The 13,104-nt window shown below is 39.8% G+C and overlaps 1 protein-coding gene across 1 annotated transcript; it reads left to right on the top strand.

The window, feature by feature from the left end:
* Nucleotides 1-9,718: 9,718 nt before the first annotated feature.
* Nucleotides 9,719-13,104, top strand: ucp1 (uncoupling protein 1; the record flags this gene model as incomplete). Its single annotated transcript, XM_083909420.1, has 6 exons — nt 9,719-9,844; nt 10,060-10,258; nt 11,207-11,404; nt 11,498-11,599; nt 12,714-12,894; nt 12,990-13,104. The coding sequence occupies 6 exons, from the start codon at nt 9,719-9,721 to the stop codon at nt 13,102-13,104; spliced, it is 921 nt and encodes a 306-aa protein (XP_083765546.1).

Consider the following 13,104-nt stretch of genomic DNA (forward strand, 5'->3'; position numbering starts at 1 on the left):
AACAACACACAACTGCAAATTAAACACAACTGCAAATCTCAAAATGACAAAAACAGAAAACACAACCAAGAAAAGTGGACTCCTACTGGCTTAGTCCGGTCCATGCCCTCCCCTCTTGATAAATCTAATTGGAATCATCCACTTCCTGTTTGCTAGTCAGACCTTCCACACATGGAGCCTGCAGACACAGGAGGACGAGGAGCAGCATCGGGGACAAACATGTGGTAACTGCTGCTTAAAAATGATCCACACATTTCTTAGATGTTCTGTTGACGCTCTGTTTACAACTGTTGTTAACATCTGACCTGAGTGATCTGATCACAGGTGTTCAGATTACACCTAGCTGCTGCTGCTAATGCTAATGTGACGTCACTGCTCCACAGTAAACACACACCTTTAATTTAAGTTCTCTTCACATACACATGATGTTGTTTTCTGTTTGTTACAGAAAGACAATGAATCCAGGAAATGTTAATGTTAAGTATTTCTTTATTTGGTCCAGAAAATGTTTGAAAAATGTTGATCAGTGTTTCTCAAACCTGGAAATGATGATTCTCAAATGTCTTTTTTTAATCCACAAACCAAAAATTATTTAGTTTTAATTATTTATTTGTTATAAGGAACAAAGAAACCAGAAAATGTTCAACATTTGTAATAAAAAAAAATTAATCGATTATTAAACGTATTTGACAATTAATTAAGTAAAAGTTTAATAATACAGTAATCGTTGCATCCCTACTTGTTTTATATATATATATTGTATATATATATATATATTTTTTTTTTTTTTAAATCATCAGAGACACAATGATAAGATTTATCACGATATTTGCTAAATCATATATTGCGTTATACTGACAGAGCGAGTGAAAGTGAGCACTTGGCACCATCTAGTGGACTGAAATTTTAATTTATTTTGTTATTTTTTTAATGCCAGTCCACAAAAATGTTAAAAAATTAATACTTTGTGTCTCAAAAGTGATATAATATTGCCACACAAACTGTCGCAATATTTCACTGTATTTGTTTTTCCCTCCCCCATCACTAATAATCAACAACAACATTAGCTGTACGTAAAGTTGCAGTATTGTACCAGTTTTGTCGCCACTTTCACGTTAGACACTGGAGACGCATCGTAGTGTTGCATTTACACTTCTGTTCAATGTTGTCACAATGTGTCTCCGACCACCTCCCGTAGTGGTTTGGAAGATCGGATAACAATCTGTCCTTTGGGCTCATTTACACCTGTACTTGCAAGTGGTCATGTAATATCCCTTTACAATCTCATCGCAGAAAACGTATATTTAGGGATGCATGATATAGGCCTTTTTCCATATCCAATATGCTGATAAATCAGAGTGCTTGGGCCGATAGAAGTCAAGGAGGTAGAAGCTTTTTCAGTTTACTATTGTAGTCATTAGTCATATCGGCAGATCTCGCCGTGTTTGCCGATATCCGATAAAACCTTTCAAAGTCAAAATCTGCCCATACCGATAATATCGTTTATCCCGACACATTTTGATGTCAGGTGTAAACCAACAACATATTTTGCTCTGAATAAACTAGGGCTGAAACAATTGTTTTTCAAAAAAATAATTAAATCAAGCTTTCTGATTTTACAGCTTCTTAAATGTCAACATTTTCCAGGTTTAAAAAAAAAAACCTGATCATTTTCTGACATTTTATGGACCAAACCATGAATCCAGACAATAATAGACAGTTTAATCCATTATGAAAACAATGGCTAGTCGCAGCACTAGAACAAACACAAATGGTGTACATGTGTATTTGTTTATGGAGCAGTAAAGTAGGATTCACCTGTGATTTCATCACCTCAGACGGACGTTAACAGCACTTGTCAACAGAGCCTCTGTTTAATGTGTCTGCATTGATTTTCATTGTTAACATGTGACTTTAGTGAAAACCACATTCACCTGTTTGCTGCTTTTTCATGCTTCAGTCAGTCCAACTCAACTGCAGCTGTTTGGAGCTCTTCAGTGTTGGGATGTTGAAACTTGATAAACACTCATTTTTATCTTTATTCAAACACTTTAGATGATCCATGTTTATCTCACTGCACCTTCTAAATACCATTATTGTTCACTACTTGACTCATTGTTTGAGCCACTCCCACATTTATACTAAACATCGACTAACAGCTGCAGTTAAAGGGATAGTTTGGGCTTTTCTCAAGTTTGTACACATCATCAACACTGACTTTGTCCATCAAGCAGCCTGGAAGCCACACACTTGCTCTGCCTGATAACATGGCTGACAGCAGGGACAGCCTTTTGTCTTTGTCCTTCTGTCCCTGCTGACAGCCACGTTATGAGTGAGAGTGAGTGTCTGGAACACAGGCTGCTTGATGGACAAAGTCAGTGTTGATGATGTGTACAAACTTGAGAAAAGCCCAAACTATCCCTTTAACTGCAGCTGTTAGTCGGTGTTTAGTATAAATGTGGGAGTGGCTCAAATTTACAAGGTGCAGTGACCTAAACATGGATCATCTAAAGTGTTTGAGTAAACATTTATTGTCCAAAATGAGTGTTTAACAAGTTTCTGTGTTAACATCCCAACACTGAAGAACTCCAAACAGCTGCAGTTGAGTTGGACTGGCTTCAGCATGAAAAAGCAGCAAACGTGTGAATGTGGTTTTCACTAAAGTCACCTGTTAACCATGTAAAAATGATGTGCACACATTAACGACACAGAAGTCTAATTAATATGCGGATGATTTTTAAGCAGCAGTTACTGGACACCTGGACCCAACTGTCTGGTGGACTTTCCAGGGAGTGAACCCTTGTCATTTTTTATGTTTTTTTTGTGTGAATTTTTGGGCCAAAAAATGTGAAATAAAGTTGCATAACGCCCACCTGTCATATCTCTGGGGGTCCGGGGGGGCACAAGCCCAGCCCCGTTCTCCCACCTCACCACATGCACCACCACCTGTGAGTAATCTCTTGGGACCACGAGGTGGATTCGAACCAGCCATCACCAGACTGACACAACCTTACGGTTGTGAACAAATCCACCACGCCACACATCCCTGTGAGATTTGGGAGCTCTTGGTGGTTTTGAGTGTTGACTTTGGATGTGGAACCTTAAATGTTGGAGTATAAGGGAGTTGAACCCATAACCTCAAGATCCTCAGGACTGCTTCTTAACCACTTGAGCTATTTCCACACTCCTTGGCTAATTTTCGAACACCTATTTACTGTTTTTAGTTGAATTTTGTACTTAAAAAATGACTCCACCTAAGATTTGAACCCTTGCCCACAGGAGGTCAGGAATTTGAGTCTTGCTCCTTAACCAGCTGAGCTAACCCCACATTTATTTTTCAGTTTTCGAACACCTATTCATTCTTTTTGATTGAATATTGTAGTTAAAAAGTGACTCTACGTAAGATTCGAACCCTTACCCTCTGGAGCCTCAGGAACTGGAGTCACTCTCTTAGTCACATGAGCTATTCGTCCTTGTATGCATTTGCTTCAAATTTGGAAGCCTTTCAATAATAGAACGCATGACTTCAGAATATTGAGATATTTAACAACGTCAGTCTGGTATTGACAGCCAAACAGTTGGCGTAATGGTTTACACACTTGCCTTTGGTGCAGGAGACCTGGGCTCGAGTCCCGGTTGCAGTAAGTTACTTTATGCACGCCGTTTTTTCTCCTGGGGGTGTGTTTGGTTTGTTGGAGGAAGGCCCACACACGCACCCCCCACAGTTAATCAGTATGTGTGTAAGTTCATCACACTGATTAACTGTGGGAGGGTGGGGGGTGCGTGTGTGTCTGTGCGAGGCCTTCCTCCTACAAACACAGGGAGAACATGCAAAACCACATGCATGAAGGTCTTTGTTCCAGCCGGGAATCGAACCCTGGTCCAAAAGTAAGATTGCAAGTCAGACAACAGTGCTCAACCAGGTGAGCTATTTGTCCTTCTGAGGTTTAGGTTAAAATTTGGAAGCATTTCAATAATAGAACCCATGACTTCAGAGAATTGGAATATTTAGTAATGTCTGTCCTGCACAGAGAGCCAAACAGTTGGTGTAATGGTTTACATGCTTGGCTTTGGTGCAGGAGACCTGGGTTCAAGACCAAGCACCTTTATGCATGTTCTCCCCGTATTTGTGGGAGGAAGGTCCCGCTGACAGACACACACACACACACACACACACACACACACACACACACACACACACACACACACACACACACACACACACACACACACACACACACACACACACACAGTTAATCAGTGTGGGGGGGGGGGTGCATGTGCATGTGCATGTGCATGTGGAGGTGGACCTTCCTCCAACAAACCACCCACACCTTCAGGAGAAAAAACTGCATACAGAAAGGAACTTATTCCAACTGGGAATCGAACCCAGGACTCCTGCACCAAAGGCAAGCGTGTAAAGCATTACACCAACCGTTTGGCCTTTTACTCCGGACTGACATTGTTAAATATCTCAATATTCTGAAGTCATGGGTTCTATTATTGAAAGGCTTCCAAATTTGAGGCAAATGCATACAAGGACAAATAGCTCATATGACTAAGAGAACGACTCAAGTTTCTGAGGTTCCAGAGGGTAAGGGTTCGAATCTTACTAGAGTCACTTTTTAACTACAATATTCAATCAAAAAGAATAAATAGGTGTTCGAAAACCGAAAAATAAATGTGGGGTTAGCTCAGCTGGTTAAGGAGCAAGACTCAAATTCCTGACCTCCTGTGGGCAAGGGTTCAAATCTTAGGTGGAGTCATTTTTTAAGTACAAAATTCAACTAAAAACAGTAAATAGGTGTTCGAAAATTAGACAAGGAGTGTGGGAATAGCTCAGTGGGTTAAGAAGCAGTCCTGAGGATCTTGAGGTTATGGGTTCAACTCCCTTATACTCCAACATTTAAGGTTCCACATCCAAAGTGAACACTGAAAAGCACCAAGAGCTCCTAAATCTCACAGGGATGTGTGGCGTAGTGGTTTCGTTAACAACCGTAAGGTTGTGTCAGTCTGGTGATGGCTGGTTCGATTCCACCTCGCGGTCCCAAGAGATTACTCACAGGTGGTGGTGCATGTGGTGACACGGGAGGTGGGAGAACGGGGCTGGGCTTGTGCCCCCCCGGACCCCCAGAGATATGACAGTAAGGGGTTATGCCATTTTATTTTTTTATTTTTTGCCCAAAAAGTCATAAAAAAAACACAAAAAAATGACAAGGGTTCACTCCCTGGAAAGTCCACCAGACAGTGGGGGTCCAGGTGTCCAGTAACTGCTGCTTAAAAATCATCCGCACATTAATTAGACTTCTGTGTCATTAATGTGTGCACATCATTTTTACATGGTTAACAGGTGACTTTAGTGAAAACCACATTCACCTGTTTGCTGCTTTTTCATGCTGAAGCCAGTCCAACTCAACTGCAGCTGTTTGGAGTTCTTCAGTGTTGGGATGTTAACACAGAAACTTGTTAAACACTCATTTTGGACAATAAACATTGTTTATTCAAACACTTTAAGATGATCCATGCGTAGGTGACTGCACCTTGTTAATATTTTTCACTACTTGACTCATGTTTGAGCCACTCCCACATTTATACTAAACACCAACTAACAGCTGCAGTTAAAGGGATAGTTTGGGCTTTTCTCAAGTCTGTTTGTACACATCATCAACACTGACTTTGTCCATCAAGCAGCCTGTGTTCCAGACACTCACTCTCACTCATAACGTGGCTGTCAGCAGGGACAGAAGGACAAAGACAAAAGGCTGTCCCTGCTGTCAGCCATGTTATCAGGCAGAGCAAGTGTGTGGCTTCCAGGCTGCTTGATGGACAAAGTCAGTGTTGATGATGTGTAGCAGACTTGAGAAAAGCCCAAACTATCCCTTTAACTGCAGCTGTTAGTCTGTGTTTAGTATAAATGTGGGAGTGGCTCAAACATGAGTCAAGTAGTGAACAATAATGGTATTTAGAAGGTGCAGTGAGATAAACATGGATCATCTAAAGTGTTTGAATAAAGATAAAAATGAGTGTTTATCAAGTTTCTGTGTAAACATCCCAACACTGAAGAGCTCCAAACAGCTGCAGTTGAGTTGGACTGACTGAAGCATGAAAAAGCAGCAAACAGGTGAATGTGGTTTTCACTAAAGTCACATGTTAACAATGAAAATCAATGCAGACACATTAAACAGAGGCTCTGTTGACAAGTGCTGTTCACGTCCGTCTGAAGTGATGAAATCACAGGTGAATCCTACTTTACTGCTCCATAAACAAATACACATGTACATCATTTGTGTTTGTTCTAGGGCTGTGACTAGCTATTGTTTTCATAATGGATTAAACTGTCCATTATTGTCTGGATTCATGGTTTGGTCCATAAAATGTCAGAATATGTTGATCAGGTTTTTTTAAACCTGGAAATGATGATGTTCTAAAACGTCTTGTTTTGTCAACAAACTAAAAATTATTGAGTTTGAATGATTTCTTTGTTTTTATGGAGCAAAAAAAGCAGAAAATGTTGACATTTAAGATGCTGTATAATCAGAAAGCTTGATTTAATTTTATTTAAAAAACAATTGTTTCAGCCCTAGTTTATTCAGAGCAAAATATGTTGTTGGTTCACACCTGACATCGAAATGTGGCGGGAAGCAGGATATTATCGGTATGGGCAGATATTGACTTTGAAAAGTTTTATCAGATATATATAAATAAATATATATAGTTATATACATATAAGTACAGGTGTAAATGCATTATTATATCACTTTTGAGACACTTTTTTTAGCGTATTTTTTTTTTAACTGCTGTTAAAAATAAATGTTAAACGTTTTTGTGGATTGGCATTAAAAAATAACAAAATAAATCAACATTTCAGTCCACTAGATGGTGCCAAGTGCTCACTTTCACTCGCTCTGTCAGTATAACGCAATATATGATTTTGCAAATATCTGAAATCGTATCATTGTGTCTCTGATGTTTTTGTTTTTTTTAAATACATGAAACAATTAGGGATGCAGCAATTACTGCATTATTAAACCCTTACTAAATTAATCAAATACTTCTATAATCGATTAATTGTTTTGTTTTTTTGGTAATTGTTTGTTGTTGTTTTAAATGACCAACAATGAACATTTTCTGGTTTCTTTGCTCCTTATAACAAAGAAATAATTCAAACAGAATCATTTTTGGTTTGAGGATTAAAGAAAACATTTGAGAATCATCATTTCCAGGTTTGAGAAACATTGATGAACATTTTTCAAACATTTTCTGGACCAAACAAAGAAAATAATAACATTAACATTTCCTGGATTCTTTGTCTTTCTGTAACAAACAGAAAACAACATCATTTGTATGTGAAGGGAACTTAAATTAAAGGTGTGTGTTTACTGTGGAGCAGTGACGTCACATTAGCATTAGCAGCAGCAGCAGCTAGGTGTAATCTGAACACCTGTGATCAGATCACTCAGGTCGGATGTTAACAACAGTTGTAAACAGAGCGTCAACAGAACATCTAAGAAATGTGTGGATCATTTTTAAGCAGCAGTTACCACATGTTTGTCTCTCGCTGCTGCTCCTCGTCCTCCTGCTCCTCCTGGCTCCATGTGTTGAAGGTCTGACTGGCAAACAGGAAGTGGATAATTCCAATTAGATTTATTGAGAGGGGAGGGCGTGGACCGTACTAAGCCAGGAGGAGTCCACTTTTCCTCTTTGTGTTTTGTGATTTGTGTTCTGTTTGTTATTTGTTGGTGTTCATAAAATATTAAAATAAAGTCAGGCCAGAAAACGTGATCATATTATTAGAAACAATGTGTTAAAAGTAGTTGTATAACTCCAGATTCTTTCACTCAACATGTTTATCTTCAACTATAATTCACATGTTTATCACATTTATCAGTAACTTTATGAACAGATAGTGACGATAAGACAAAGCAGCCTCCCCGGGTATCAGTGGAGAAGTGAGTGCAGGTCCACACCGTTTGTAAAGTTTGAAAATAAATGCTCATGAGCGAAGAATAAATAACTAAAACCTGCTTTGTCATAATATTGTTTTAAAATGTTAACAAAAAAACCTCATCTCCTTAATTTATTCACATTTCTTGGTGTATGACCCTTTAGGGCTTCCGTATTTTTCACCTCGTTGAAAAACAGCATATATCTAAAGTAAATAACAGATTTACATCTACTCTAGTTTGATATCATCCACTAAATGGGATTAATTCAAACACTGTTGAGCACTTTTAGGGGTTTGAACGTTTTTAAGATTGAAGATTTCTATGCTCCTGATCACAATAAAGTGATGAAATGTCCATCTATTCAAATCCTGTACTACTTTATTATTTCTTCAATATGCTCAATCAATTTACTTTTTCCACTAAATGTCAAACTTGTAGTTACTCAAAAGAGTAAAGTTCATGAAATAAAACAATACTCTCTTAACCTCAGCAGCAGTGACCTTTGACACTTACAGGAAGTCTCTCTCTCTCTGGATCAATCACACTCAGGGTTGTGGCTCAGGTCGACCAATCACAGCTCCGTGAGCTCATTCGCATCTGCGCTCGCAGCCAATGAGAGGCGGCTCCTTTCAGACACATGCAAGACGAGCAATAATTAATCAGTCGGGAACACTGTGAGGTAACAGTCAGTCACAGTGACCATATCTCATGTATTTAAATATAACATTCAAAATAATGTGATGTTATATGTATATATATAAGTTTTCCTCTCTGCATACCATTTCATGCTGGAGTTGGCTGTTATGAAACAGGAGCCGCTGCTGCCAAAATGCAGAGAGGCGGACAAACAATAATGTGATGCAAAGTTCTTATTTACCCCACGATGACCTTTGTTCACCACTTGACGTCACAACTGTCCGACCTTTCTGCCCCCGAAGCTCTTGATCTTTCCATCCGTGTGTCCACTTTCACAAATATGTGACTGTTGATTAGAAACCATAAAGGCTTTTATGGACACATGGACATATGGGCACATACAGCACAGGCCACACCACTTTTCTGAACGGACACCGGCTTTTAGCCAATCGCCGCTGAACGCTTTTCCTTGTTGTTCACACAGACGCTCTGTGATTGGCTCAGAGCAGAGACAAGCCTCCGATGAACCCCACTGATTATGTTTTATTATGAATGTGCAAGCACTTGGCCTATGGTGCAGTAATTCACTGATAAATAAAATCTCAAAATAAAAATTCGACTTACTTTTCTGAAGCCCAATGCAAAAAATATATATATTTATTGATGTTTGATCGTGTCAGAAGGCAAAAATAATGGCATTTAGGAATATTAATGAAAGTTTACAGACGCTATTGGAAATATGTGACTGTCTGGATGAAAACTCTCTCATGTGTTGTCCCAGGCTAAAAGTAAAATGGTTGTTTTTCTGGGGCTGTGGGGTAATTTGAACATTGACTTTCTGACAGTCAGTGGACTTTGATTTGACCTGAGTGCACAGGAGAAGACAGTAACGCCTCTCTGTGGATGTCATAAAAAGAAAAAAAAAAAGCCTGCGAGAAAATGCATAAATACAGAGCAAAAGATGTCTCTTTCCCTTTGGTAGAGTGAGGCCCTTTATGGATTATAAACTGCCAGAGGATCAAAAGGACGCTTTACACGAGGTAAGTATTTCCCAAATACGACCATTAAATTGTAGTAAATGATTTGTGGATAAAATCCAACAACTGATTTGATGTCGTGTTGCAGCAGCGGGAAACATGGTAGGACTTAAACCCACAGATGTTCCTCCTCCTCTGGGGGTGAAGATGGCGAGCGCTGGAGCAGCAGCATGCATCGCAGACCTCATCACGTTTCCCCTGGACACGGCTAAAGTCAGACTACAGGTATCTATTCAGTCTGACTGCCAACGATGATAAATAAACCATAAATAAATCATTCACACCTGCAGGAGTCAGTCTGTTAGATTTTATGTTGGATTATGTTCCATTTCATACTGATTGACCAGCTTGATTCTCAACTTTGTCCACAATTCAGAGGTCTTCTTACCTCTGCTCTGTAAAGCTGCTTTTAGCCTTGACGACACAATCTGTGACCCCAGATCCAGGGAGAGAAGAAAGGAGTGGAAGGCATCCGTTACAGAGGCGTGTTCGGCACCATCACCACCATGGTGCGCACAGAGGGACCCAGGTCCTTGTACAACGGGCTGGTGGCAGGATTACAGAGGCAGCTGTGCTTCGCTTCCATCAGAATCGGCCTCTACGACAACGTCAAAAACTTCTACACCGGTGGAAAAGACAGTAAGTGATAGCAGCAGAAGATATAGTTCTCTAAATGTTTCCCGTGAGAGAAAATGGGCTTGAACATCCTGTGTGTACAGCAGATACTGTGCAATAAAGTTTATCTTATCTTACAAGAGAAACAGGATCTAAAATGTGAAACCTAAATGAATTCCTCCTGCAGATGTGCAATAACTGCGTGTTTGTAGAGAGAGGACAGAAGCAACAGCAGAACAACACAATCCCAATATGGACTGATAAAGATAACTAAAAGTAAAATAAATTAAGTAAACAAGTCTCAGGCAGTGTTTAGACCTAAGGGGATCGATGGTGGGGAAGTTATTTTTAGGTATTTTTCCCCTACAACTTCTCAGTTTGAATAAAGTAAAAGTATCAATGTGAAGGTCAACTTTAAATATGGTTGGGTAGCCAAAAGTAACAACAGGTAAACAAAACCTTCATGAAATATCTGAAATGTCACGGTGTAAACAGCAAAACAACAAAAATTAAAAATGGCCGACATCGCGTTGGGGCGAGTTCTCGTTCGTAGACGTGTTCAGGGTCAGTCTCTCATGTCACGTCTCGAGTTTCGTGCCAATCAGTCAATGTACGGCAAAGTTATAGCGCACTTCCTGTTTCGTAGCAAATGGTCGAAATTTTCAGTTACGAAACTTGCAAACCGAAAAATTCAAAATGGCAGACTTCCTGTTGGGTCAAGGTCATGGTCCCAATGGAAATTTTTTTGTTTGTCTTGGGCTGAACGACGTTCACACCAAATGTCCATAGGTGTTTGACCTGAGGGGGCGCTACGGAGCCATTTTGCATTGGTTTTTCCACAAATTACATTATTATATCATATATTTCTCACCAATTTCCGTCCATGTTTAGGGGTCAAATTAGAGATTCTTTGGGGTACTCCGATGTACTTGGGCATGACCTACTCATGCTTGTTCTTCTATTCTTCTCCAGATCCAGGTGTGCTGGTCCGTATCCTGGCCGGCTGCACCACAGGTGCTATGGCGGTGAGCTTTGCACAACCCACCGACGTCGTCAAGGTTCGATTTCAAGCCCAGGTGAACCTGGACGGAGTGGCTCGTCGTTACAATGGCACCATGCAGGCCTACAGACACATCTTCCAGAACGAAGGCTTGCGTGGTCTCTGGAAAGGTGCCGTTCGTATTCTAATCCATCTGTAAAAACTAAGATGTAGGAGTACTGCGGGACTGGAGTTAATTCTTGTTGTGGCTTCTTCCTCTTCAGGCACATTACCCAACATCACGAGAAACGCACTGGTCAACTGCACAGAGCTGGTCACGTACGACCTGATCAAGGAGGCTATCCTTAAACGTAACCTGTTGTCAGGTGAGAAAGAAGGAGGAAATTACATTGATTTACCTTAACCATACCTACTACTGGATTAATCCTAATCCTAAACCTGACCTCAGCCTAACTTTAAAAACATGTCTTCACCTTAAAATGAAGTAAATTACATCATGCGGACTTGATTTTGGTCCCCATAAGGAAGACAAGTCCCCCAAATGTGACCGTGTGAACAGTTTTAGGTCCCCACAACATAAGGAAAACCAGGTACACAGACACACACACAGGGAGACAGCTGATTGGGCAGAAACCCACACACCCTCTCACCTTGTCAACTCACCCACAGCTGATAACAACACACTCTCTGGTACAGAACAGGGTGGTTGTTTTCCCCTCCAATGTAGTAAATAGGTTAGTTTATATAATATTTATACAACCCCTCTATTGTCTCTATCTGTGGAAGACCGACCGCCAGTTATTACAAATTACACATTTGTGCTCATAAACTACAAAAAAAATAGTTTAATGACCCGTTCCATGCATTTGATACATTACTTTCAATGAAATGACTATTCATTCAAGTAGTAGCTAGTATTGTTTAATAACTGGATACTGAAAGAAGACTTAAAACTCGTCTTTTTACTCTAGCCTTCAACTAGCTCCTTACCCTGTGTTGTGTTTTATTTGCATTTTTAGTTCATTTTAAAGTTAATACAGGCATTTAACCTCTTGACTCTACCCTCTTCCTATTTTATTCCTCCCTGTGTTATTTTTTAACGTTTTATTTCAAGGTTAAAGCAGCGTTTTTACTTTATGACATTTCCTTTTCTTTCCACCATGTGGCATTTTATCGTTGTATTTGCTTTTTAAACTGTATTTTCCTTTTATTTTTTGAAGCACTTTCAGCGGCAATCCTATTATGAAAGGTGCTATACATATTAAGTATATTATTATTACTTAAGTTAAGCTTTTTTTTTTTTTTTTACATTATTTGTTGTCAGTAAACATTTATATTTGATCAGATGGAGGGAAAAAGGGAAATCTGGCTTAATATACGAGCAAAATAAACAAACAAATGGCATCAATTATGGGTCATGTTGTGCCCTGAATTCTAAAAATCAGTATCAGCCAAAGACATCTATCTCTCTCTCTCCAGATAATCTTCCGTGCCACTTTGTATCGGCGTTTGGCGCCGGCTTTGTCACCACAGTGATTGCGTCACCGGTGGATGTGGTGAAGACCAGGTACATGAATTCACCGCCAGGTCAGTACAAGAGCGCCATCAACTGTGCCTGGACCATGATGACCAAAGAGGGGCCGACAGCTTTCTATAAAGGGTAAAAGCCTGAGCGTAAAGAATGCAGATTTGAACCTTTAATTTTCACCACACGTCTCTGATCTCTCGTTTTGTTTTTGGTTTTTTTTAACGTAGATTTGTGCCATCATTTCTGAGGTTAGGATCGTGGAATGTCGTCATGTTTGTCACCTTCGAACAAATCAAGAGGGCCATGATGGTGGCCAAGGGCAGGATTGAAGCACCAAACTGA

Source organism: Microchirus variegatus (assembly GCF_963457635.1).
Source record: "Microchirus variegatus genome assembly, chromosome: 23".
Taxonomy (NCBI): domain Eukaryota; kingdom Metazoa; phylum Chordata; class Actinopteri; order Pleuronectiformes; family Soleidae; genus Microchirus; species Microchirus variegatus.